The sequence below is a fragment of the Pezoporus occidentalis genome, unplaced genomic scaffold (genome assembly GCF_034315485.1).
Source record: "Pezoporus occidentalis ecotype Australia unplaced genomic scaffold, CSIRO_AGI_Poc_V1 ctg76, whole genome shotgun sequence".
Taxonomy (NCBI): domain Eukaryota; kingdom Metazoa; phylum Chordata; class Aves; order Psittaciformes; family Psittacidae; genus Pezoporus; species Pezoporus occidentalis.
In genome coordinates this window covers 3,754,797-3,780,541 of record NW_026916115.1, presented here as the reverse complement: position 1 = coordinate 3,780,541, position 25,745 = coordinate 3,754,797, and the positions used below count along the sequence as shown (strand labels likewise).

General features: G+C 38.9%; 1 protein-coding gene across 4 annotated transcripts in view; it reads right to left on the bottom strand.

The window, feature by feature from the left end:
* SMG7 (SMG7 nonsense mediated mRNA decay factor) overlaps window positions 1–25,745 on the bottom strand; it is a 60,823-nt gene that overhangs the window by 23,551 nt on the left and 11,527 nt on the right. For all 4 annotated transcript variants that reach the window (XM_062602207.1, XM_062602209.1, XM_062602208.1 and 1 more), the window contains exons 2-14: window positions 16,602–16,633; window positions 15,338–15,455; window positions 14,200–14,332; window positions 11,125–11,296; window positions 10,221–10,292; window positions 9,034–9,184; window positions 8,554–8,689; window positions 6,306–6,468; window positions 5,013–5,169; window positions 2,140–2,210; window positions 1,744–1,804; window positions 953–1,072; window positions 278–713 (exon numbers count right to left, since the gene is read on the bottom strand). In XM_062602207.1, the coding sequence (XP_062458191.1) occupies window positions 278–713; window positions 953–1,072; window positions 1,744–1,804; window positions 2,140–2,210; window positions 5,013–5,169; window positions 6,306–6,468; window positions 8,554–8,689; window positions 9,034–9,184; window positions 10,221–10,292; window positions 11,125–11,296; window positions 14,200–14,332; window positions 15,338–15,455; window positions 16,602–16,633 (1,822 nt within the window). The remainder of the gene's footprint in view (window positions 1–277; window positions 714–952; window positions 1,073–1,743; window positions 1,805–2,139; window positions 2,211–5,012; window positions 5,170–6,305; window positions 6,469–8,553; window positions 8,690–9,033; window positions 9,185–10,220; window positions 10,293–11,124; window positions 11,297–14,199; window positions 14,333–15,337; window positions 15,456–16,601; window positions 16,634–25,745) is intronic.

Below are 25,745 nucleotides of genomic sequence, written 5' to 3'. Positions count from 1 at the left end.
TTTTAAAACAGTTAACACAGCAAAATCACCTTTCATTGTTCCCCTATCTTTTCCTCCCCAACAAATTGAGACAACATCAAGGAAAAGGCCAAAGACACAAAGGTCACTAACACCTGATCTTTGAGACAGATGTGTTTATATGTTTCTTGTGCATTAGCCGTACCTGTAGGGTCCACAGTGAGACCCTGACTCTACCGTACTCTGCATAAGCAGTGACAGTCCTGACACAAACATTGTACCACCTAAGACACAGTATCCCTTTGATCTAAAGGCTTACCTGAACTGCCACATTCTGCTTTCCTGCTTCTGGCATCTTATCCAAGCCACATTTCTTTGTCTCATTCTTTCTTTTATTGTTATCCTTCTTTCCATCATTCTTATTGACTACTATTCCTTTGCTATAGTCCCGTCTTTCCCTACCTACATCTTTAGGGGGATAGATTCGCCCTTGCTCTCTGTTAATTTCCCGTGGCTTGATGTTCTCTTTGAATGTGACCATCGGTTTTTCTCCTGAATCACAGTTGTTATTCAGGCTTCTGCCAGAAGACAGAACTGATTTGAGTCCAGGGCTCCCATCTGTAGATAGCGGCTCTGCAACAGATGTTTCCTGCAAGCCGAGATTCTCTTTGGCTTCACTAGGGTCCTCTAGTAATAGCTCCGGGATTTCTGTCAAAAACAACAGCTTTCCTACCTCATTTTCACACTGAATCAACCTGAAAAAGACAAAAAGGAATTGAAAAGCAAGTACATTACTCCAAATACATTCATTAACATAATCGGCCTATGAAGCAATGGCACACCACAGAACATTTTATTAGCACTGTCAGCATCTTGTATCTATGTTATATCTGATCACTGTGCTGAATACTGAGAAAAGTAACATTTATAACTAGCACCTGCATTACCTGCATTACAGCAGCAAGTGAAACACAGAGAAGCTACCTGCAATTACCTTGGCTGGTTATCAGCAATCCATTTGCCTGTGAAGATCAGACGCTGTTGCCGTATCCGACGCTGTTGCCCTTCCTTATCTCCTGTAATTGCCTGGTGACCTTTGGAAAAATCCAAGTTCCTAGAATTGACATAGAAGAGAGAATAATATTAATTACACAATTACTCTGCAACACCTTATTTCTTTAGAAACACAACTGGTCAGCATTACTTTATTATAAACTCTGAAATTCGACCAGATGCTATTCTAAACATGACTGTTACATGTCTGATTTACAGACACAATTCTCTTCTGGTAAGATGCATCTACATTAAAGAGGTATGGTGCTCGAGTTTTGTTTTTTTTAAACAAAAGGCCAAAGGCTCATCTGTGTGAAAATCAAATAAGTAATAGCTGAGTGAGAAAAAAGTCTAATACTTAGTCAGCTTTTGTGCATGATGTTAGGTACAGGGATACAGTTAAAAACAGTAAAAAATAATAAAACAAAAACATATCAACCAGTTTTCATATAAAAGTATTCCTATCCTCACTTCTTACATTTTTCTCTTTCAATTTACTAGTCTGAAGACTACAGAAGAAAACCAAAAATGTCATGAGCAAAAGAAAAAAAAAGTTTTAGCCTATGACTTTCCTTAGTTTTTCTACATAGTCTGTTACAGTTGTTTTGAAAAGATACCTACTTCAATCCATACTGTTGTAAATATCCGTAAATAAGATACTGTAGAGAACGTCAATGTCTATCAAAGTAGTAACAACAGCAAAAGTACAGTCTCCCTTCAGCTGTCACCCACCTTAATGAGGGTCTCAGAGCCAAGAATCCTTGCAATTCAAATTCTTCTGGAAGGGGGGTTGCTAACAAATAGAGAGTAAACAGCATAAAGAAAGCATGAAAGCATTGAGTACAGTATCCTAAGTAGATACCTCAGCAAGGTCACTATACATAGTAAAGCTTTTTATTAACATGCTTAATTGTACTGGTCCACCCTGCAATTTGAGGAGCTCAGGAACAACAAAGTAGAGCAAAGTCTGCTCAGCACAAGAAAGCAGCATTTGCAAAGTATTCATATGCACTAACACTAGAAGGCAACTAGCTTCCTTGTTTGCTCTTCAAATGCAGTTCCCCACACCATCAGAAAAAATGTGATTTGTTCCCAGTTCTTTACAGCACCGACTAGAAGTGTCTTTACCATTATTACTGGAGAGATCTTCTTCATGAGGCTGGAAGCTGTTTAGAAGTGAAATCAGCCAGGGCCATATGCTACAAATCAGAAAACAGACAAACCATAAGCGAAAACTACAAAACAGAAACTATTCGCCTTTCCAAGGAAACATTGAACTCCATTACACAGTCACAACTTCTATTTATCTTTTGATTTCCAAGAAAAAGTAAAGTTTCTCTCAAGTGTTAGGGAATAGATTACTTTCTTGAAAGAATATTTTTATAAATCAAATCTAAAATTACCAAGGCTCTCGCAGCATAGTTTTCATTATTCAGCAAGTTAGAAAGCCTGCTATGAATTTAATTAGACGAACCTGTTGCATGAGCAAACATTCAGAGCACCTGTTTGCAATTCATGTTCTCCAGCCCAAAGCAGACTACTCTCAAGGCACAGTAAATTAATCAGTGGGAAACAAAGCAATTGATCAAGATACAGCAGTTCAGAATTACTTCTGTTCTGTGAACACAAACACTATACCGTAGCACTGAAACAGTTACCAGAAAGGAAAGAAGGTCTAAGTAAGGGCTGCACTGAGTAAGACCATTAAACTAGAGGTTAACTGGCAGTCTCCCTGCCTTGCAGAGGCAATGCCAGTACAAGAAATGACTGGAAATTCTTTCCAAAGGCCCTGGAGCAAGCAATTTAAAAATCACAACGATCACTGCATAGGTGATTAATATTTAACTGCCACCAAGAGGCTGCCTTCTATTTTTTAAAAGCTCCTTGTGCTTTAGTGATGGGCACCAAAAGCCCATGGAGGCAACAAAAAACTATTTTAGCAAGGGGCTCACTGTGCTCAGTGTTAGTGAAATGAATCTGTCCTCCCACAGCAAGTCTGTGCGTCACCATCCAGTACCTGGATTGGAGAATTCAACGTGCACCTGAAAGCCTGAGATCATCTACCTTCTTGCACCATCGCAGAGACTGCAGTCATTATGTTTATGCTTATTCTCTACACTCCACTAAGCAATAGCTCCTTTCCATGACTGACAAGGAACAGGAGAAGGAATAAAAGGACAGTGCAAGTCTGTTGCAACCTACAGTGAATTGCAACATTCCTGTACAGTATTTGAAGTAATGAGATTCCATAATAAAAGATTCCTAAAGAGTGACGTGGTGACACACATGAAAACCTAGACCTGCTGTGGCTTCCACAGAGCAGGTTTGCAAAACTCATTTCCAAAGACAACACACTAGTATCAATACAGCCATTTCTGTCCTCAGTCCTTGCTTTCAAATTCATCTACTTTTCTAGGTAAACATGTTTCCTTCCTATTTCAGAGGCTTGTTCAGTTTGGGGTAGGATTAAGTATCCACAAGAAAATGATAAGAATAGCGGGGAGAAGTTTAAGAAGGTCTAAGGATTATTTCTTGAATCAAGAGCACAATTACATTACTCAGATTAAGGAAGACTTTTCAATAGAAAACAGACACAAGGTTATTAAAGAGAAGCCAATAAAGCTGTGTGTGTTTGTGCAGTCTGCAAAGAATTACTTCTCTTCGGATCTTCCAATAGAAATAAAAAAAACCCTCACCCTCACAAAGAATGGGGAAGACTAACGGATCTTTTAAGAGCCAACAAAGGCAATGGCTACTAATGCCCATTTTGACAAATCTTAGTAGTACCTATCTTTCAAGTTCACCTATGATTTTACAGCTGTTAGAACCTACTCCGGCTAGCTAAAAAAAAAAATATACATTCACACCTGAAGATTCATTTTGATACTGCATAAATTACTGCCTGCATCTCCTCTCTGCAAGGACTACTTTGAATCAAGTAATTATCTTTCCTGTTAAAAAACTGATATAAAGTCTTCCTTGAGAATATGCATACAGTAATACTTATTACCATCTCAGAACAATTTGTGAACTCCTGTTTTCCTTATCTTGCCTTCAGGAACTCTGAAATTGAAGTTCCCAAAGCTCCAGGGTTTTAGGATTTGCCCACATTTCAGGGAGTCTTATTACTCATTTAGTAAAGTGAAGTTATAGGGACCTGTGCTTCACATACGTCAATGTACAGCAAATGTGAGCCTTGAGCTAGAATAGCATCTTACAGCACACACTGCCAAGAGAGCTGAAACCACTGTGGCATATTGCACAAGATCAGCTAAGCCAGCTAGTTTTGCACTCTTTTCCTTATAGTGGCCATCACAGGAAAAATACTCATCCAACTATGTCAGTAACAGTCACTCCAATCTGAAGAAACATCTTTCAAGTTAGAAATACTTTACTGAATTGCTATAATACATGAAAAGTTAACAAGCTATAGAAAAAGTTGACAAGTTCTGAAATATTTAAGCCTAAATTTATAAGATTAGAAGCAGAAGTGAAAAATCAGAGTAACAGTCCAGAACAGTAATGTCTATGTTGACATTTAAAGATGTCCTCTACTAAATTAATTCATGGATGAGGAGCCAGCAAAACCAGGTTCCAGTACTGCCCAAGAGATGGCTTAATGTATGAAATTAATGCAAGTATTCTCCTGCCACCTACCTCAATAAATCAGAGAAATCATTACAACAGATTAGACTAAAGCTACACTCGTTAGTTAAGCTCAAGTCAGACGTCATAAAGTAGATCCCTCTGATTTTAAAGTTACATGCAAACCTAAAGCTAAGTAAAACACTGAATTTGCTCATGTACTCCACAAATCTCATGTTTTATTGATTTTTTAGCACATCCACTTTCTATCATTTTGATGTCTGTAACAGTAAGTTATATGATCATTTTTCCCATTACTAATTTATCATCAGTTATTATTAATTTATACAATTAAATGTATCAAATAAATACATTTTGATACAAATAAATGTATCAAAAGAAAGATTAACACTCACTACCGTCTTTCATCAACCACTGCCTCCTGGAAAACACTGGGTCTAAGTTTCAGCCAGTCCATTGAAACCTTCACAGCTGGAAGAGGATATGCAGCCCCAGAGTCCTCCTGGTAGTCATTTTGTAAAGGACACTTGCACAGAACTCCAAGAAAGGACACTAGAAACAGGGGATGCAGGGGACAGGGTGGACAAAAACAAACAATGCAGGAATGACACTTTAAAGTTGACCAAATAACCCAAACACATTCCACCCATTAAATCCTATCTTTAGGAGCTAGTTCCTTAGAACAAAGCAGCCAATTTACTTATAGAATCCACCAGAGATCAGAACATCTTTTTATCAATAAAGAGCTTTCTACCATGAAGCAGAATCTTGGCATTTTTCCTCCCTCGCCTTTTCAAATGTTATGACAAATCATTTTGGTTAAGTTAACAAAATCCAGTGAGACAAGCCCATTACAAAAATATTTGTTCTTTATTTATTAGAAATTACCAACTCAACTATCTACCTGCATTTTATCCATTTCTCCAGTCAGCAGGTACACAAATCCACTGAGTTAGCTCTGCAAGCAGGCACCCAGCTCAGGCCCGTTAGAGGGTATGAACTGAGAAGCAGTAACCACACCATGGTGACCATGGTGTTTTCAGACTCAATCCCAGAACAGAATCTGGAGTTCAGCCATTCAGAAATCTAGGTGTTTACAAACAAGGCCAAGCTGATCATGGGCTGGATTAGGTTAAGGAAATCTGCATTATGTGGCTAGAGTCTAAAATGCTCTGCTGTCCCACTTATCTAGTTAATGTTATCCAGAGCACAGATGGACTTGAGGTCCTAATTCAGTCAGCTTCAACTTCAGTTCTGCTGAACTAGAATTAGCCCCATTCAAAGCAACTCAAACTGCACTGTGGCCAACAGAGGAGCAGCTCCCCAAGTGGCATACTGCCCGCTGCCAAGCTGGATCAAACTTTGCACCCAAGTTAAAATGTTCTTTCAGAACCAGGAAAAAGATGCTGAGTTTCAGGCACATAAATCCCGTGTTAGCCAGCATTGCTAGACATAAAGGATCCCTTTGCAACTATCTTCTCTCTTCACTTTCTTCTATAACGTCTAGTCTCATCACTTACCTCACACAACCACTAAGCTAGATGCTGACAGCAAATTACTAATGGATTCCATATAAAAATGAAAAAAAAAACCCACCCCAAAACCCACCCAAACAAACAAATAAAAAAACCCCAGAAAACCCCACCAAAAAACAACCCACACAAAATTCGATTAGTTTTCATACGTACTGAAGAGAGCCAGTAACTGTGTCCAGCAGAGCTGCTCATCCTGGCTGTAGCTGTGCTGCTCTGTTTCATTGCTGAAGTCTCGCAGGTGATGTAGTTGAAACAGATTGATAACAGTAATATGTACTAACTGCTGGGAATTGAAGGCCTTTTGGAATAACAACCTCTGTAACAGACACAGGAACATTATATTTATTTATATATGTAAAGCACACACTTGAAAAGACTAGTAGTTGCTACTTCACTGCTTGACTAATGCTTCTGCCCTTGAGGCAACATATATTCTAGATTTTATTTTCAGTCATCCCTATTAGCACAGCACTGGGCTTTCCAGGAGGACCTGGACAGATGTCTACTGTTAAGCCCAAGGTTTTTGCTTATACACCAACTAATACGCACAACAAATCAACAATCCTCAGACATGGTTCTCTTTCAGAGCAAGCGCAACTTCCATGTACAATCACAGCACTGCAACGCAACTGCAAGATCTGCCAAGGCACGTATATCCACTGTATCTGCTGAAGCAGCAGCAAGGAGAAGGTGACATTTTAAAAAACTGCCCCAGGAAAATTTAAGTACTGTGTGGTTATGTATTAAAGACTAATTCCACATCTGACTTCATGGGTCATGGAATGCCATGGTGGATTAAAATAGCACAGGCTAGTTACAAATGCATTTCAGCAACTATGCCATAATAAACACCTTTCTCAGAGCAGAACAAGAAACTTTGATGGGTTTTCTGAGCATTGTGAAAAAAAGGACATATCCTAAACTACAACCAACTTGTCTTTGGACACTGTCAGGGCAGCAAGTGGATTAACCAGCATAAGCATTAGGAAAAGGTTTGAGCTCCGTGTTCAAGCTTGATTTTTATGTAAGGGCATGAAGCCAACAACTCAAACTGGCAGGGCTCTCAGCAGCAGAATCAAGAACACTCCTAACTCTACAACTGCCCTCCTCATTCAGAGTTAAAATCAGCCACAAAGTGATTATCTACCATACAGCCAATTTCACATTCACATTCAATCCATTTAAGTCAGAAGAGTTGCTCTCTAGTAAATTAAGCCTTATGTTGCATAACAAACAAAAAAGTAATCTAAGCAACAAAGCAGGGCTCAATTAACTCTATTTTAACACCCTGGATCAGTTCAGAAAAATGCTCTGCTGTTCCACATGCCTGAGCAATGCTCATAATTATTGATTAGAAGCACTGTGGAAAAAGCAGTACTAGTTCAACAGCCAACATCACACACACAGAGATACAATTATTTAATTTTGAAAAAACTTTATATCCGAGTGTTCAAGCAGCTCAGTCAGAACTAATACAATTCACAACAAGTTTTGTGGGTTTAGGGGGTTGATTTTATTTTTATTATTTATTTTAAAGACAGTTTGGACCTAGCTATAGCAGCCCAATTCGATGCAAAATGCAAAAAGACACTGTAAAAAACATTTGTAATTCTTTATATTGCTAAGACCACTTTCCCCTTTTTTAATTCGGAAAAGCACCAATTGCTCTATTGAAAATATCCATACTACCTGCTCATTTACACAAATGAAGATGCTGAAGCAGATCAGTTTCCAAAAGGCACCTAACAGTTAATATAATGTCCTCTTTGAAATTGTACTACCTTGTATAAATATCTCATAGAATTCTCTTGGTTTCAATCTTTGCTATGTTGCCCAGCTTAATGAGCTGGCTATATAATTAATAGGTACTCCTGGATTTTCCAGAGGAAACATGTTCTGAACAGTTCTTGTCTACACACAAATTAAGCTTGTACTGGAACACTTTTTAAAGGCAAACCACTGACAGGAGAGACAAGCTGTCTGAAGAAGATTAAAAGCAGCCTTAACTAGTGGGAGTGAATGAACACCATCCAAAAACAAAGTTCTCAAAATTCCTCAGGCAACTGAGCTAGAACTTCCCAGATGAATCAAGTTCTTTTCACAAGTATCCAAGAATCATCCAGGTTAAAGAGCAGAGAATCAACAAGGGTCATCAATTTTTCCTGCACCTCCACTAACAATGCACCACATGTCAAATGGGAAAAATCCCTACTGTTTGCAGAAGTCAACATCTGCTGACTTCAGAATCCAGTGTTAGCTGCGACGCAAACCTTCCATAACTGGATACTTGGGCTTCCTTTATTTTAGCAGGTGAATAAGTTACTATTGGGCTATAATTTCAGAAGTCAGCTGCTAAAAATACTCTCCTCAATATGCTAATTAATATGTTGTTAGAACTAACCTTGAATTGTTCTTCCAGCTTTTCTCGAAGAGGGCTCAGCTTCTCCAAGCTTTTACTTAGGTACACATGGCCATGGAATTTAATAAATGCCTTGATGAAGTCAGACACACTCCATCGAGTCTTCACCTCATCACGACTACATTCAGAACAGAAATACCCAACTTCAGTCTTTGGAATTAGACACAGCTCTATATAGCATTACATACTTTTTCTGTGACATTTAAGAAAGAAGGAATGTCCATGCAAAGGTGCTTTGTCATGTTGGCACAATAAGCTGCATTTCCTGCATTCACTATTCACACTCAGGAGCATCACAGATACAAACCATTCTTTGTTCCATACATGTAAGGATGTTCTCACTGGATGGGGGGTTGAGGAACCTCTGTTTCTGCTACCGAATATGAATAAATTCTGGCAAGGGAGGTACATCTGGATGAAATCTTCTCCATCTTATCTGACCACAATACATTATAGTCTTACCTCTCCAGTGCTTTAGAAAGTGCTTTTTGTAGGTTAGTGGAGGCAGCTGGGAAAGGAAACTTCACAGCAATGCTTCTGCAGTAGTAGAAAATTGTGGTCAAGTGGTCTCCTTTGGAGGAAGCTAGAATAGCCAACTGATTATAAGGCTGACCTAAGGGAGAAAAAGACATTGTCCATCAAGTTGTCATGGAGTGAATGGAGTGAGGCATGCCAGATTTCAGGGCAAGTGGAGTCTCTTGAAAAGCAAACAGAGTTGGTTGTTCTTTTTTGTTTTGGTTTTGGGGTTTGGTTTTTTTGTGTTTGGGGCTTTTTTGTGGGGAGGGGAGCAGAGCAGGGGGAAGATAGGTCACCAGTGGAGCTGTTTTGGAGTGCGGGGACTGGGTTGGTTTGCTGGGGGTTTTTTGGTGTGGCCTATTTTTTGGGGGGGCTGGGGGGTTGTGGGTTTTTTTTCTTGGTTTTGATTTGAGATTTTTGTTTGGGTTTTTTTTCTTGGTTTTGGGTTTGTTTGTTTCTTTCTTTTTTAAACCACACATCCTTTAAATAAGAAGATACTGTCAAAACCTAGCCCAGTTTTAGGCAAATTGAACTGTCAAGAGTTTTTCACTTTTTTTGCCTATACAGTAGAAATTTCTATAGTTAGAATACAAAGAATTTTTCAGTTAGAATGTAATTGGCTAATAAACTGAATTACTGGTTTCAGCAGCCTGGCTCAAAAAAAGATTTATCCTTCTCTCACCATCCCTACATTTTGGATCACTGTAAGCCAATAGCTAAAAAAATAGATCTCTGAACTAAAGAGGCTATTAACTTGCATAAGCAACCTGAAAAATCTGGTTTTAGCTGCTGACCTTTACAAGTTGTAAAGTGAACAAACAATCTAAGAAAAAAACAAAACCCCAAAGGCTGGTGGCAGACAATTTTTTCCTTAATTGTAATTTATAGTGTGTGAATGTAAGAGAGCATAACATAGCAGTAATGAAGCCTTAGAATGAAGCTGTGTATTATCTGCTTTGTTTCTACATCTTCACAAAAAGAAGAAAAATGACACAGATCAAGCAAACAACTATTGTACAAATAAGTTATCAACGGGTAAGGCTTTGTTGCACCAAGTTTCCAACTACCACACGAGAAAAGCAGTACCCCATCTTCCTTCGGAATTATGAACCTAAAAGGTATCCCAGACTCACCATTAGATGGGACAAGCTGAGCTGCATGTCTGTAGTAAGACTCTGCCTGGCTGGTCTGATTCCTATAGCGAGCTGAGCAAAGAAAGAAAGACCAAGTTGAGGCATAAAATTCAACTCTCCTGCACTTACTTTAATATAACCAATTTACCTAAAGAACATTTCATTATTATTTTAGAAATATGTCAGAACATACAATTACACCAAATAGCATGAAGATTCAACTCGCTGAATTGTGAAGTGGTTGTTTTTCCTCAGATCCTATGTCACATCTTATCAGTTCCTATGTAGAAAGACGCTGTGCCAACAGCAACACATCCAGAAAGCTACAAATATTTTTCATACTTTTTTGCAAAATCAGCAACTAGATCTACTTTTAGGTTGTTCCAAAAGCAATTGCAGATTCCTGAGAAAAGAGAACTTTCTACAACATAATTCTACTCTAATCAACAATGAAATAAACCTGTTGAACTTACATAAAAAAGAAACCTCGTTTATGAAAGGCTAGATTTCTAACCGTTGATTTTCTAAAAGATTCAAGAGTAATGTTCTGAAATGGAGAAGTATGCTAGCCTGCTGCAACAAGCTTTTGTAACTGTTACAGGTTTCAACATTTCACTATGCCTACCAGCTCTAACATGATTAGCATGCTAAAAGACAGACTCTAGCAAATCACTAGAAAACTAGTTTTGACTGTCGCTATGTGTTAATATGTAACATGTATCAGAGAAATCTAACAGCATTACTTTCCAGACCTTTCCTCGTGCAGCAACCATCAAACACACAATTACCTATAAGCTACTCATCTTGGAGCACACTTGGTCCAGCAGCTGCCCATGGCATGTACAGACCCCTCTAAGTGAGGGCTGTATGCAATGTCCCACCTCTTTTTCCTTCAAAAACTCACCAATATCTCCAAGGTGAACAAGGCAGTGCTGGCAGATGTAAGAGCAGGAGCTAGACTGCGGCTTGACTATGGCGCTGGTGTGCGTCTGCTTATTGCTAATGATTCCCAGCTGGGAAGACTTTACACGACATGGCAAGTCTACATTAAAAACTGTGCACAATTCCTGTAATAACTAGAAAAACAGGTCCAGTTTAGTAGCAGGTAGAGACATTAATCAGCAAGGCACTGAAACAATTGATAAAACAGAGCATTTATTGGAGGCATGGATTAACTAAGTATATTTGAAGTGAACAAGCCTGATTTACTTAAAAGTGAGACTTTAATTTACATTCTCCATATTGAAGGCATTGAACCTCATGCTGCATTATTCTGCCCAGAAACACAAAGTGTTTTACTTCTTTTCTGTAAGAAATAGCTGTGTATCTCAAACGAGTAAGCAATGCAATTCCCATGACACTTAAATTACCAAGCATGCATCAGTACAAATCTTGTTGGGATTTGTTTGGTTTGCTGGGATTTTTAAACAGGACATTCAAGAGGAACAGTCTTTTTTTTATACCTTGATGAAGCAACACCATTCTCTGAAAATAATAGAAAGGAATACCAATCAACCTCCAAAGTAGCTTGTTCCAACATAAGAAACAGGACTGCCCTGACAGACTTTAAAGAGAAGCCAGAATAAAACCAAGTTTGTAGGCAAGGCAATAGTGGCTAACAGTTCAGCAGCAGGCTTGTGAATAAATATTTGTGCTAAACTAACAGTGAGACTCTTTCAAGGAACAAGGCATCAACTACTTGGTCAAATATCTGAAAAGCTGATTAAAGGAAAACCTGAACTTTGACATTCTAATTCATGTTTTTTAATTTCTTAATGGACTCTGGCAAATACTCTGCAAAGTAACAGTAACCACATGGTGATTAAAAGTATTGCTCCACTGTGCTGCAGCGTTAAAAATGTAAGTGAGAATTGACAGACTTTCTCTCAGCTGGGAACATACTCATTCTCCAAATAAAATAGACCTGCAGCAGAGTTCCACTTCCAGCTAAACCCATATAGAAAGCCCAGGGCTGACAGAGATGTGCACTCCACTCCATCAGCGGCTACATATGCAACACAGTTCTTTTGCTTGCTGCAGAAAAAGATTTGTGTTACACCTCCCTCCACTTTTACTCTTTTATCTCAAAGAAAGACTTCACAGATGAAAGGTGGATAAGAGAGAGAAACTTGACATCTTCCAACATGGTGAATTAGGAGAATTCATGCTCTCTTTCAAAGGCATCATTTACACATGCTTCGCAGTCGGAGAGCAGGTATCTTGCCTGAGCCACATCTTTAGGCTAAAAATGGGACGATTAACATCACAGCAAACAAAGAAAGACGACTCAGTCTGTGGTGTCATACACAGAAAGAAAATTTCCTGATACAATGAAGGGAAAAACAAGGTTTTTGCAAGACAAACAGTGGAGACAGTAGAAAACTCTTGGCAACCATAACACAGCCTGTCAAACTGACTGCTACAAGTAAGAAACTTTCCAAAACACAATGCTGGGGGTGGGGGGAAGGGGAAAGGAAGATAATCACACAGATTCTGGGGGGTGGGAGAATGGGGTTGCCTTGCAGATGTTCAGAATCAAACTAGGAACTGATACAGCAAGAATGGCCTACTGTGCATGTTGTAACCTGAAGACAGTGCAAACTAGCCATGACAAAGTCTAGTCAGAGCACTACTTGAGATATGGGATTCAGCAGTAAATGTTACTGAAGTTTGCAACTCTATGTAATTAAGACATCACAGAATTAAGACTGAAGATGTGCATGTAAGTCTGGGAGTCTCAATCAAAAAGCCAGAAAAATATTGCATGCTGCAGATGCTAAATAATACACCTGGGACAACCACCGCAGTTAAATGTACAACTGTGGTGGGCATTAAGTTAGTCATTATTCAGAAAACAGTTCTTGGAAAATATTAACTCAATGCTCATCAATGTTGTTTAGGAGTTGCGAGAAAGGGACAAATAAAGCACAAAACATTAAGCCATCACACATCCTCAGTGCATCTGCATTTTTCAAATTCTGCACATATTTCTGTTCTTAAATAACTGAAATCAAGAACAAAACTGATTACCTTTGCTTATTCTTTGCTACATAGGGGAAGTATAACATTTTTCAAAATGAAAAAGAATTATGACAATGGCCCAGAAATTCGTATGTAAGAATGAGAAGGTGAATGGGAATTTCTAGAGCAATACCAAGAAAAAAAAAACCAAGAGTACTATGAAATCATCAATTAGCAAGTTTACTGGGCTTGCAGTTGTGTCATTGTAATTCTTAGAATTTACAATTAAAATACATAATTCTTCACCACAGATCACTGCAGAAACCAGAGTAAATTTCTTCAACAGGGACTAGAGTGTCAATGAAGGCTAGACCTCCTAATAGCTAAACAATTCAGAAATAAGCTAGCTCAAGAAGGCAACAAATGTACAGCCAGAAAACAAGAAGCTAGAACAAGGTTTTGTTCTACATTTTCCTGCTGCTTCATGTTCACTTTGAGCAACTACAGCAGAGTACTGTAAGAGACAAAATCTGCTGCTAAAGGGACCTTTGATTCTAACCAAAGCAGTGAGTCTTAGGCTTTACAGCAGTTTCTATTAGAACAGAACTTAAGTTGTTCCTATATTTACATGGAGCAATGAGACAAACACCAGATTCAAGTATCAGATGAAGTTGATGCTGCTGCTGAAGGAAAAAAAGCACATCACTAGCTTTGCAGACATGTTTTACTGAGAGCACCAGCGTTACTAAGATATACTGCTTGATCCAGTATAGCAACAGTTTCCTACGCTAAGGGAAAAGAAGAGATTTTACCTACCTAAACCTAACACTCCTGCCTTTCCTTAAAGAGATGACATGCTAGTATGGTATTGGAGCTTATCTCTAATAAGCAATTACTGGAACGGCAAAAGAGGTCTGACAGCAAAGTTTTGTAAAGGACCCACACAAGTAACACAAGGCACATTTGCTTCCAGGCTGTGCAAATATATACCATAGCCAACAAGCTTTTTGCAACTCACCTGTGTGTAGAAGCCACTAGCTGCCTCTAAGAACAGAGAAAGGTTTGCCTGAACTTCACTCCGATTTGGATTTGCTCTATTTTTCGCCTGACCCTGTAGCGTCGTGATCTGATTTTTAAAGGCATGATTCCAACTGAAAACAAGAGAAGCATTTTACTTTTTACTCTGGAAGTGTCTTATACATATGGCATAAGCAACAAGCAAGAACTGTTTAATTACATAGCATCAGACACGGAAATGAAGAATATTCAAATCCAGGCAACATTCAGATTCCAAATGTTAAGTGCAGAAGAACTACCTTTCCTCACCTCTGTTAACTAGGGAAACAGATCCTCATACAATATAGCTAACTCTGTAACACCGTTAAGATTTGCTTGCAATTGTTCCGTTTTACACAGCATAGCACTCCCTCCCTAAAACAGGGATATTTGGTGTAGAAAGGATGTGGGGTGTAGAAACCAGGGTTAAAAAAAAATCACTCAGTAACTGAAGACATGGGCAGGACAACTCAGCCAGACTACTCATCTTGCTTCTCAGTGCTGTAAGAACTGCATGCTTCTCTTAACTAAGCCTGTTACAGCCTATGTCTGCATCTTAAATCACAAGGAATGGACTGAGGGCATGGAGAACACCTAGCAGGATCTTCCCCGACTCTTGATGTGCCACGAGCATCCCCTAAAGTTCTCTCCTGATACCTGTCCTTCTGCTCAGCCCTACCTCAGAGGGTTTAAAATGATGGTCTTTAGCTCCTGTTGGACCTTGCTCAAAGCTCCAGGTGATTACATTATGCAAATTTCCTCCTTTCTGGAAACTCCAGAAACTTCAGCCCTTCCCTGACAGCACAGAAGACGTATGTTTCTTAGTGTTCTCCCTTCCATCTGGCCCACCAAAACCCACTCCTGCATGAAACGGCTGCTACTAAATTGCCAGAAATAAAATCTAACTTACCGAATGTTCTTCATCAAACCTGCAGTGGATTCTCATGTTTTGCCCACAGCACAGCTCTCATTTTAAAACAAATTAAGACAGCCATTCCATAGGATACAAATACTTTCCTGGAAGTCTCAGGGTTTCCTGCTCATCTGCCCAGATTACATATACTACATATAATTACATACAAATTTATTGAGGTACTTACAGGTCCTGCTCCACTTTTTTATCTAAAGCGTATTCCAAATCGGTCACTAGCATTTTCTGATATAAGTCCTGTAGAGCTTGTCTGGATGTCCAGACTTCTGCTGGACCCAGCTTTGAATCTGAGCAACAAAAAGGACACAACAGTTTTTGTAATACTCAAGTTTACAGAGTTACTCTGATTTTTTCACTCACCTACCAAATGAAAGAACACAGCACAGTGTAAGATATCCAGTGCCAAATAACCACTTTTATCACAGATTCATCAGAATAGGGAAATACAAGAACTACATATGGGTTGGGGATTGACTGACCAGTCTCCTACAAAACCAGGACAAAGCATGACCAAAGGCAGCAGCTGGCAAGTTGGAAGAAAAAAAAAACAGGAAAGCCCCACAAAAAAACCCAAAAGAGATAGAAGGAGGTGATTCTCTGTAAGTCACTGAACTGCAGAACTTCTTTAGAAAAATTTCCAGGATAGCCTGAAAAAAAATAATAAATCTCTGAAAAGAAATCCATCAAGGGATGCTAAATAGGAGCCAGTGCTGTTGGTATTTAGAACACTGTGGGCAAGTCCTGCTGCATGCTTGCCATTTTCTCTTTGGTAGCCATCTGCCTTCCGTCACTGAGGGTGAATGCAAACACTGCTCCTTGCTATCTCAAGTAACAAAGTTGAATTTCCTATGCCTTGTAAAATCACTTGAGCTGGAGCTGTGGGAGTATAAGGGATGGGCTTCACACCCCAGGGAAACCCTTCTGCCAATAATGTAGCCACTCCTGCTGGGTTAGACAGATCGAAGCACTTCATGGTCCTACAGGGACTAAACCAACCTGCTACCACAGGTGGTAAGCATAGCTGTGCTAGATGTACTTTATGCTAGATGCTTGCACTGTGTGGCTGATACATTAATATAAACCATTTCCTATAAACACAGCTTAAAACATAGCTTGTACGATTTCATAACATCTACGGGCTGCATTTTCATAACACGTGTGGTAATGTTCAGATCAACATTTCCATCACCAGGTTTCTCAAAACCATCCAGACCCTTGCTGATCCCAAATACACCAGTTCCTGTGGTAGTGAGGACAGAAGTCTCTGGGAAAAGAGGTGTAGCTTGATCTCAATCTCCAAATGCTTTAAAACACCCAAAGTCAACTTTAAAAATACATGCATTTTAGATACAGAGAATTCTGAGGAACAAAAAACATAAGGAACAGGAATCAAGTATTAGCAGCTAGATCAAATGTATAATAAAGGCAATTACCTGTCATGTCAGCCTTCAGGACTTCTGCCTGCCTGTAAGAAAGCAATAAAACACTAAATTAGAAACAGACCAACCAAAAGAACCGAATTATGCTAAAACACATTCATTCAACAGTGAGTAGATAAAGTAGGACCAGGTCTGTAGAGGCTGCCTACAACCTACACTGCCAGAGTTTACCCCATGCAGTATGGATTTGAATTACAATATGACTGCTTTCAATTCATACCATCACAAAAGTCAACTGTTCACTTTTCTCTACTTAGCCTAAATCTCTTTCAGAAAAAAATATAAACTAAACCACTTATACTATGTTTTAAGCTCTACATAGCAGCAGTGTCCTGCCAACATCAGTGATACCTGCTTACCTGTAACTGAGAATTTCATATTAACTTTGTCACACATGAAATGCAATAGCCAACACAGAGCAAAGCAAACTCCCATCAGCCCTCCTGCCCCTTCATGCTGAACTAGCTTTTGGAGAGGTGATAAGAAGACTGTTGTTCTCAATTACCTCTCTTTCATTGAGCTGCCTCCCTAAAGTCATAGTTTGATCAGGTTTCCATGACCATACAAAACATACAGAAAGAATGGCAACCACAGACCATCTATCACTTCTTTGCTGAACATCCTCTACAAATCCCCACTGCTGGTAAAGGCTGGCAAATAGTTTCTCAAATAGAGGAAAACCAGGACACAGCCCACAAAAACTATTTACAAATGGTCATCAATGTCTGGATGGAGCAGGCAACTGAGATGCTACGGTTAAGCACTGTGTCAGCAGTACATAAAAATTGAAGGGCAGCACTGCTGGCCTGTTTGACCAACACAGTATTAACACAGAGCAGGCAGAGGCAGAGGGGGCACAAGGCTGCCTGGTTTGGCTGGGTTTTGGAATATATCCCCTTCCTTTAGCTACATTTAAATGTTTACATATGTTTGCAAAGAGTGCAAGCTTTCCATACCAGTCATGGAATTCTCCTAGCATATGAAATATCCAATTCCACCTGCCTCCCTCAGCAAAAAGATGGAAGTTGCACTGTGACTAACATAAAAATCAGATGCCAGCTTGGGAAAGAATGGAGAGCCAGGAAAAAGCACCACCTAATCCCTAAAGAGGCTTCAGAAAGAAGCATCTACTTTCTTTTGCCAATGGGAAGTTGTGATTATAAAAATAGTTTTTCAGGTTGTTCTAGGTTCTATCTACTGGCCACAAGTTACAGGGAAGGTTTTGAGACCTACATCAGGATTAAAAAATGCTGTAATAGTGTCATCATTTCACTAGGAAGATGTATACTGGCAAATACCTTCAAAAAATTTTCTTTTATTAAAAGCAATAATTATCTAAAGTAACTCACCATAGTGAGCATAGTCACCACAGTGTACCATGCAAGAAGCAGCGGGATTCTCCAAGAGCTTTAATTAAGATCTTAACTGTTGCCAGAAGTAAATCTGTATATTATTCACCTGCTTCACAAATTTAATCTATTTAAAAATAACTTCTTTTTGTTTACTTCTTTCAAGAAGGTGTTACTACAATTTTTTTTTCAACTCCTAACAACAGGGAACACCATTAGAGATAACCTATAATTACTGATACAAAAACAAGGAAAGATTTAGATATTGTGTCACAAGAAAGCTGAAAGCCCAAGAAATACTTCTGCTTCATCCACACGGAGATAATGAAAGGTGCCTAAGCAATGCCCCCTACCCACTGCTACAGGTGGCAGGATGGGAAAGAGCAGATCTTTCCCCCCCTCACAGCAAAGTAGAGCCAAAGGACAGCAATCTTCTCTGCATGCTGCACATCGGAATCCTGTAGTACACTGACCTGCAAGTCTAGTCAAGCACAAAGCTGGGCCAATTCTGCGATGCTATGACTTGGCAGCTAGAAATGCCACGGCTCAGAAGGAAAAGTTGACTTGCTCAGGTGCTGAAGTCTCTCTTTTCTGAGCAGCCAGCCAAGTTAGTACAGTTTGGCTCACACTTTAAATATCTGCCAGTTGTGCAAACTTCTTTGAGCCAAGAACACAATCTGCATTGCCAAAGCCTTGAATCCTACCAAGAGGCTCAGCATGAGCAAGACATGCGGTACTGCTCCAGCAAACACAAACCCAAAATTCTCCTCCAGGCAAGAAGACTCTGCCCTTTAAAAGCAAAGAACTGCTTCTCTGAAAATTACTTGTGCAGAACTACCTTCCACTATGTTACTCTTTAAAGGGGGAAGTACAGACAGCACCACTAAAAAAGCCTTCTTCAAAGCTCTGACTAGCTTCTACCCGGAGAATTTAGATGACGCCTCAACACCTACATTAATGCAACTGCTGACAGATGCTCTGTAAACGCATACCCCTAACAATATGGCTGGACCTGAACTTTTACCAAGATGTTTTGGGGTTTTTTTGGAACACCTGTTTTGGAAGGGAATACTCATGGGCTTACAGAATGAGAGCCTTTAGTCACAATCTCTTCACCAGCCATAAAGCAAACTGCTTTTCACAAGCTTGCAACAAGCTGTACTAAGGGGATTATCACTTATATATATTTTATTTAAAATCCCCTTAATGTAAGTTATTTCAATGCTTCCTAGAGACCAAAGGAATTAGTAAAGTATGTCTAACATTAGCATGCTCTGTTTCTCATTTCCACCTAAAACCAATTTCTATTTAAAACAGCTGCATCTAGCACAGCTAACCCAGGATAAGAGAGGACAGCCTGGGTACCAAACTTGCTCTGCATCAGTGGCAAAATATTAGCATCTTGAAGAAAAAATATGCATTGCCTGTTCCTTGAATAGACTTTACGAAGAGCTTTGGGTGGTGCTGAAAAACTCCTAATGGTCACAAACCGGAGTTCACTGATAACAGCAAGAGTTGCTGACAGTACAAATGGCTCCTTATACTGTAAAGCATCTTTTTAAAAGCCTTCTAGTCCGTAAATTTTCTTGCTCCACCTAATATTGAATTTGCACTAGAATTACTCATTGTGATGCAAAAATATGTGGCCTGCCAGCAAACTTGGTACAACTTAGTTACACATTTTATCATTTTAAAAATATTCTCAAGAACCTTCTTGCCTTGGACTCAGCAGTTCAGTCTTCAAGTTCCCTGAATTTGTTCATCCAAATTCAAATAAGCACCAACCATAGTTTAAAAACAATTGTATTTCAAGAATCTCCATTAGACGATGTATCACCTTGATATATCATGATAGCTACTCTTTATAATTTCCTAACCAAATATATATTCAGCCCTGTCCTTTAATCAAACCTGAAACTCAAACACAAAAGCCTTCCACTCAACTCAGTAAAACACTTTGACAGCTAAAGGAATTTTCATTTTATTCAAATACTTGAAAAGCTTCAAAACTTTAAACCACAGCAGTCAGGACTTTCTTTTGAAGTTCTGAAGGCATAAGTTATATTAAATTTTAAGTACCCACAGACTGCAAAGGTAACTTTTCCTCTCTTAAGAACCTGGCAGTATATATAAGTCCTGTTCTGCTGTAAGGGGAAGTCAGACACTACATTTAGCCTGAATGAGCCATCAGATTTAACAGAGGAAGAAAAGACAGATGTGTTTTGTTTTTCCATTTTCAAGTTTTTTACCATTCTTCATCAATTAGATTTTCCCTAAGCAGAAAAAGAAAATAAGTTGTTCCCCTCAGGCTGGTAAACACTACAGAAAGGAAACCCCACAAATACAGTGATTTCTCTCCCATATACATTTTCAAGTGTTCAAACCATCACACTGAGAGACCGAAAGGTACATCAAAAGTTCATATAATCTGACCTATCCTTTTACACTAGAACAAGTTTGCTTAATTTGCTTTTAAAATCCTACAAGGAAAGATCATACAACCTCACTGGTTAACTATTCTATTGCTCAGCAATAGTCCAGAAGATTTTTCTAAAACTCCAGCTTAAGGCCCCTCTGTTGCCCACAGCACACCTAGCTGCCTCTGTAAGAGGGCAATGTTAGCTCTACAGAAGCACAGTTTTGTTAACAAGGCACATGACCAAGCATAGAAAAGCAAATAAAATTAAGCCCAAGTTTTTAAAGCGGCAGTCTTGTGTTACTCAGCTAACACCCACTATTTCTGAAAGTCCAACAGGTCAAAGTCAAATGTCACACCACACTCCTTGTATTTACACAGCCAGGCACAATCTGCTATGGCATGACAAGTTCTAAAAAAACTGTAGAAAAAACCCAGACCTCACACAAAACAAAAACAAAATAAAACAAACAAAAAACCCCAAACAAACAAAACCAACCAACCAACAAAAAAAAAAACCAAAAAACAAAAAAACAAAACAACAAACCAAAAAACACCCCCACACAAAAACCCAAACAAACAAAACCAAACCAAACCACCACACAACACCACAAACCCAACACCCCAAAAAACACCACCACCACCAAAATCCCCAACACAAAACCAGCACACTCTGCTTTCTACCATGCCTAAAGGAGAACTTCACTTGGTTTTCCCCTAGCAGCCCTGAAGAATCAGCATCTGTATCAGTTCCCTTATCCAATCTCAGTAACACAAAAGCCCAGATAAGGAATTGAGGATTTACAGCACTAAAATGGGTAATGAGTCCAGGCAATTGGGCTTATAAAAGCAATCAGAATGCAATCACTTGTTCTGTGAATACTCTACAAACTAAAAAACATATTAAATGGTCAGGTCAGGGTAGTTTCACTCCAGGCAGGAATATGTATTCCTGCACTTCTCTTTCCTGGAGGTACATGCAGAAACTGTACCACAACAAAAAGTGCTCACAGCCTATCAAGTCTTAGCAGGAGGTGACTGATCCAAAAGCTCACCAAGAGCACTACTGGAAAATTTTCCTTTTTCTGAAAGAGAATAAGATGCAGAATGCGTATAAAATAAATGTAGGAAATCTTTCTTTTTGGGTTGGGAAGGTAAATTTTCTATGCTAGCCTACTAAAAGGAAAATCAACACTGCCTATACTTAAATTATTATTCTATTTTAATCATTCCAATACAAGGCAAGGCTCATACCTAGAAGGAACTCCAAAGCAATACCCAGCAACTACTATTTTAGATTTTGCTCAAAATAATAGTTAACTTCACCAAAAATTTCTAATGGCTTAATACCTCAGTGTTTTCGAGTGGTCTGGGTGTTATTTTGTTTGTCTTAAAGCATGCCCGTGTCAATTCAAGGCAGGGGAAAGCTGTAGAAAACACTATCAGCATGGGCACTTAATGTTTTACAGCAGATTTACAGGAGAGTTGGGTTACTCAGAAGCCCCTAAACACTGTACCCAAGACTCCAGCATTCACATCTCAAATTCAGTGCTGAGCAAAATTATTTAGTGATTGACAGTTTTGTGGGAAATAAGCATTCTTCCTTCCATTCCTAAAAGTAACCACTAACGCTTGCTAAAATATAAAGCTTTATTAGCAGTTTTTAGAGACTCACTGGGCACTAATCCTTTACAGCTGTTACACTTTGCTAAAGGATTTTGAAAGATACAGAAATAACTGACTTCCCAGAACTATTCTGTAGACAGCAACTGTATCTCTAACTATGACCTGTCAAAGGGAAATACTGTCACAGCAACCTCAGATTATGTACAAACTCAGATTTTTGTACCTGAATAACAGCAGCAGGGAATTTATGGATAAACTTCATCTTTGATATTCCTTTACCTATTAATACAACATCACCTAAATATATCAGGCTTCAGACAGCAGCTCCAGTTACAGCCTCACATATCTTTTCCTGAAAGGATAACTGGATGCAGTCAGGATTTTGCAGTAGTATAGGGAGTCCAATATATATTTTACTTATTTGTATACAGACACTACCTACTTGTGCATCAGATATATACTGTATAACATGGATTTTTTACACATCTTTATCTTTATGGAGGAAGTTTCTAATGTTCCGAATTTGCAAGTGTTGCTACCTAATTTAAATGACTATAGTTTTTATAAAGTACTGAAATCACTTGCTTTGGGAGCAGGCAGGTTTTGGTGATGTCAGCTCTCAATGACCTAGCAAGGGATTTTCAGGCCATAAGTCAGAGTTAAATGCTTCATGTGCCTTTTACACTGAAAGGACATTCTTCACAGATACGGCAACAAAAGATACCTCCAACAGTACAACCTTATTGTCAATTTTAAGTGCTAACTAGTTTAAAGCTTACTATTCCTGTAACACGCAGCTGAAAACAGGGTAGAGCTGATTTCTTTGACCAGTGACTTTATCAGATATTTTGCAGCCATAGATCAAAGCCACACAAACAATTAATTCAGCATCAGTGTAAAACTGCAAATAAAAATAAATACTGCTCTGCAAGATGCTAAAGCAAAGCAATCACCACCTGAATACAAATTCCCTTCGCAAGGAATGGTGTGATGGTGAGAAGTGGGGACACAGAATAGGATTTTTTTTTTTTCTTTTTAACCCCATCTTACCTCTTTCTCCTAGTCCCGGCTCTATCAGAAGCAAGTCATAATAATCACCTTAATCAAAAAACAACCACTAAAACCAACTCTTCCCAAGTTTGATCAGAACTGACAATCTTCCTCCCTGGAGAAGAGTAAAAGTATGCTTGCAGTCAGCTGCATTCAAACTTTTCTTTTTTCCTTCAGTTTCACAGAACTCAGTTCCTTTGTCTTCATATTTTTAGAAAACAATGTGTCCAACAGACAAAAGTTATCCCTAGGGAATTTTAGATGTGCTTACGCTCCAGGTTTAACCTACATGAAGGGAAAAACAAGGCTCCTACCCTGCTCAGCATTCAACTGTCTCCACCCAAGTCCCTGCTCTCCCTCTTGGTGTAGCCCAGAACTCATGTCAAGCACAGGATCAAGTCTGAGCTTTGTTAGAAGAGCAGTGTTGCAAACCTGAGTTAAATGCCCCACAGGCAGTCATTCAGAATCAACAATATGCCTCTGTCTATTCCACAGAGTTATAAAATTTAAGTCAGGAGAGTAACCTTTAAATACCTAATACATTTAAATTCAAACAAAATTAGACTGGAATAAATGTACAGCGTTAAGACTAGCTCAGGAAAGCTCAGCTGCATTTTTCATAGTCACTGGTTTGTATTTTAAAAATATTGACTACAGTGTTCTCTAACTTTCCATCTTGACGTACTAGTTACTTGGAATTTTACTGGAGCTGTAAGGAAGAAAACTAACTTCTAAAAGGATGCTGCCCATGAAAGTACAGTACAAAATCTCCAGTCACCTTTACCTCCTTTACCTTCCAGAAGCTGACCATGTAGCTCCACAGGTAACCCTGACAGTGTTTTCAGTATAGAAAAATTACGAGTTAATTACCAAAGAACTAAACAAAAACAAAACAAAGAAATATATATAAAGTATTAATAACTATTAAAAAATAAAGCATGCTCAGCAAATAATGAATGGATAATTAATAACGCATAGTACATCACAACATGGCTATCTTTTATATGTTGAAGAATACTTTTAAAAGAAAGTTTCTAATAACAGTCAACAAACAAATGCTCTTACAGAATACTCAGTCTGTTTATCAGCGTCCATCGAGTAATACGTGTACTGCAGTGACCAACAGTGCATCAGCTTTGAAGCTGACCTGAGAACAAGTCAAAGGCAAAAGGTTCAAGATAGAACACATTATCTATTTCCTTAATCTTTGTACCATCTGTCGGACAAGCTATTTTTTTTTAAACTAAAGCAATCGTAAAGGTGTGAGGACACAAAACTTCTTCAGAATCGCCTTCCAATCTACTCAGAAGATTGGCAATCCACTCCTTTAAAAAGATCTCAGAGAAAAATCAGACACCTCTGCTCACTCACTACCCACAACAAGTAACTTCTGGTAAGCACACAGAAGGGTTATTAGGTCTTACGACTACAGTGCCAGGCAGAATGTGAGAGCTCTGCAGCTGAACTACCTTACTTCCCATGGTAATTCCCACCAGGTTTTGAGATTGAGCAAGGAAAAGCAACAGAATTACTTTCTGAACAAAACCAAACAAAAAAAAAAAGGAAAAAAAAAACAGAAAACCTACAAACAACAAATTATGTCCTTGTAGTACCACTATCTTTTGCTCTTTGAAATCCACCCTGATTTGAGCGCACACAGTATCAGGTTTCAGTTGTGATAAATACATAGTAACACCAGTACTCATTTGTTACCTTAGAGTTCCTGACTTGGTAAAAATTTCACCTGTGTCAAGGACTGGAAACTGCAGACAATAGACCTTAAAATAAGTAATCATTATTTAATTTTTTTAACAGCTTCTGCATTATGAAAACCATGTCCAGAATTATGGAAAATGCAGAAATCTGAGCATGAAGATCAGCTTCAAATGGACATCATGAAATCAGTTTCAGAAAGTTATGCTGTTTAAGTCAGCCTTGCAGAAGGCAGATCAGCTAAGGTCAGGTAGCAGATGCTAACCCTTCCTGGACATTGTGTGAGATCTCCCAGGGGCAGTATTCAATTCAACGGCTGGTAATTACACAGTCAATTTAGTGACACACTTTTGCAACATGGATAAAATATTCCCTCCCACCCACCTGTGGAGCTGGAGAGCTGAGCACTCGCAGTAAGGTAGTTACAAAGGTGACATACATTTCCCCCTGGGAAGTCCACCTCACTTCGCATGAAGAGGGTAATACCTACAGACCTCTAAATCCTGACTTTCAGCTGCAGCCATTTCCTGTTACCTCTAGCCTCCACTAATAAACTGGGATTTAAAACCAATATACCTTGATGATTTTCAGTGTTTTCTGTGGACTCCCATCCTCTCAATCCCAGCCTCTGACATTACTCCTTGCTGAGTGGCAATCGCTGATCCTTATGCTCAGTAAGGCCGAGAATGACTCGTATTGACACAGGAGGTAACGACCATTAAAAAGGAGTCAGTTATTGTCTTCCCTGCTAAGGAGCAGATGGAACAAGACCAAGAGGTGGCAAAAATAGAGGTAACACTCAGATTAAATCTGAGTATGATCCTAATGGCAAACTGCAATTTAGAAATTATTTTCAATTTTCCACCATGAAACTAAATGCAAGCCACACTGAAAGCAGAGCAATGGTATGAAGGCTGAACACCAGTCAGAGAGAATTATACAGTCCATTTACGATAATTAAATGGGTACTCAATGCATCATTGC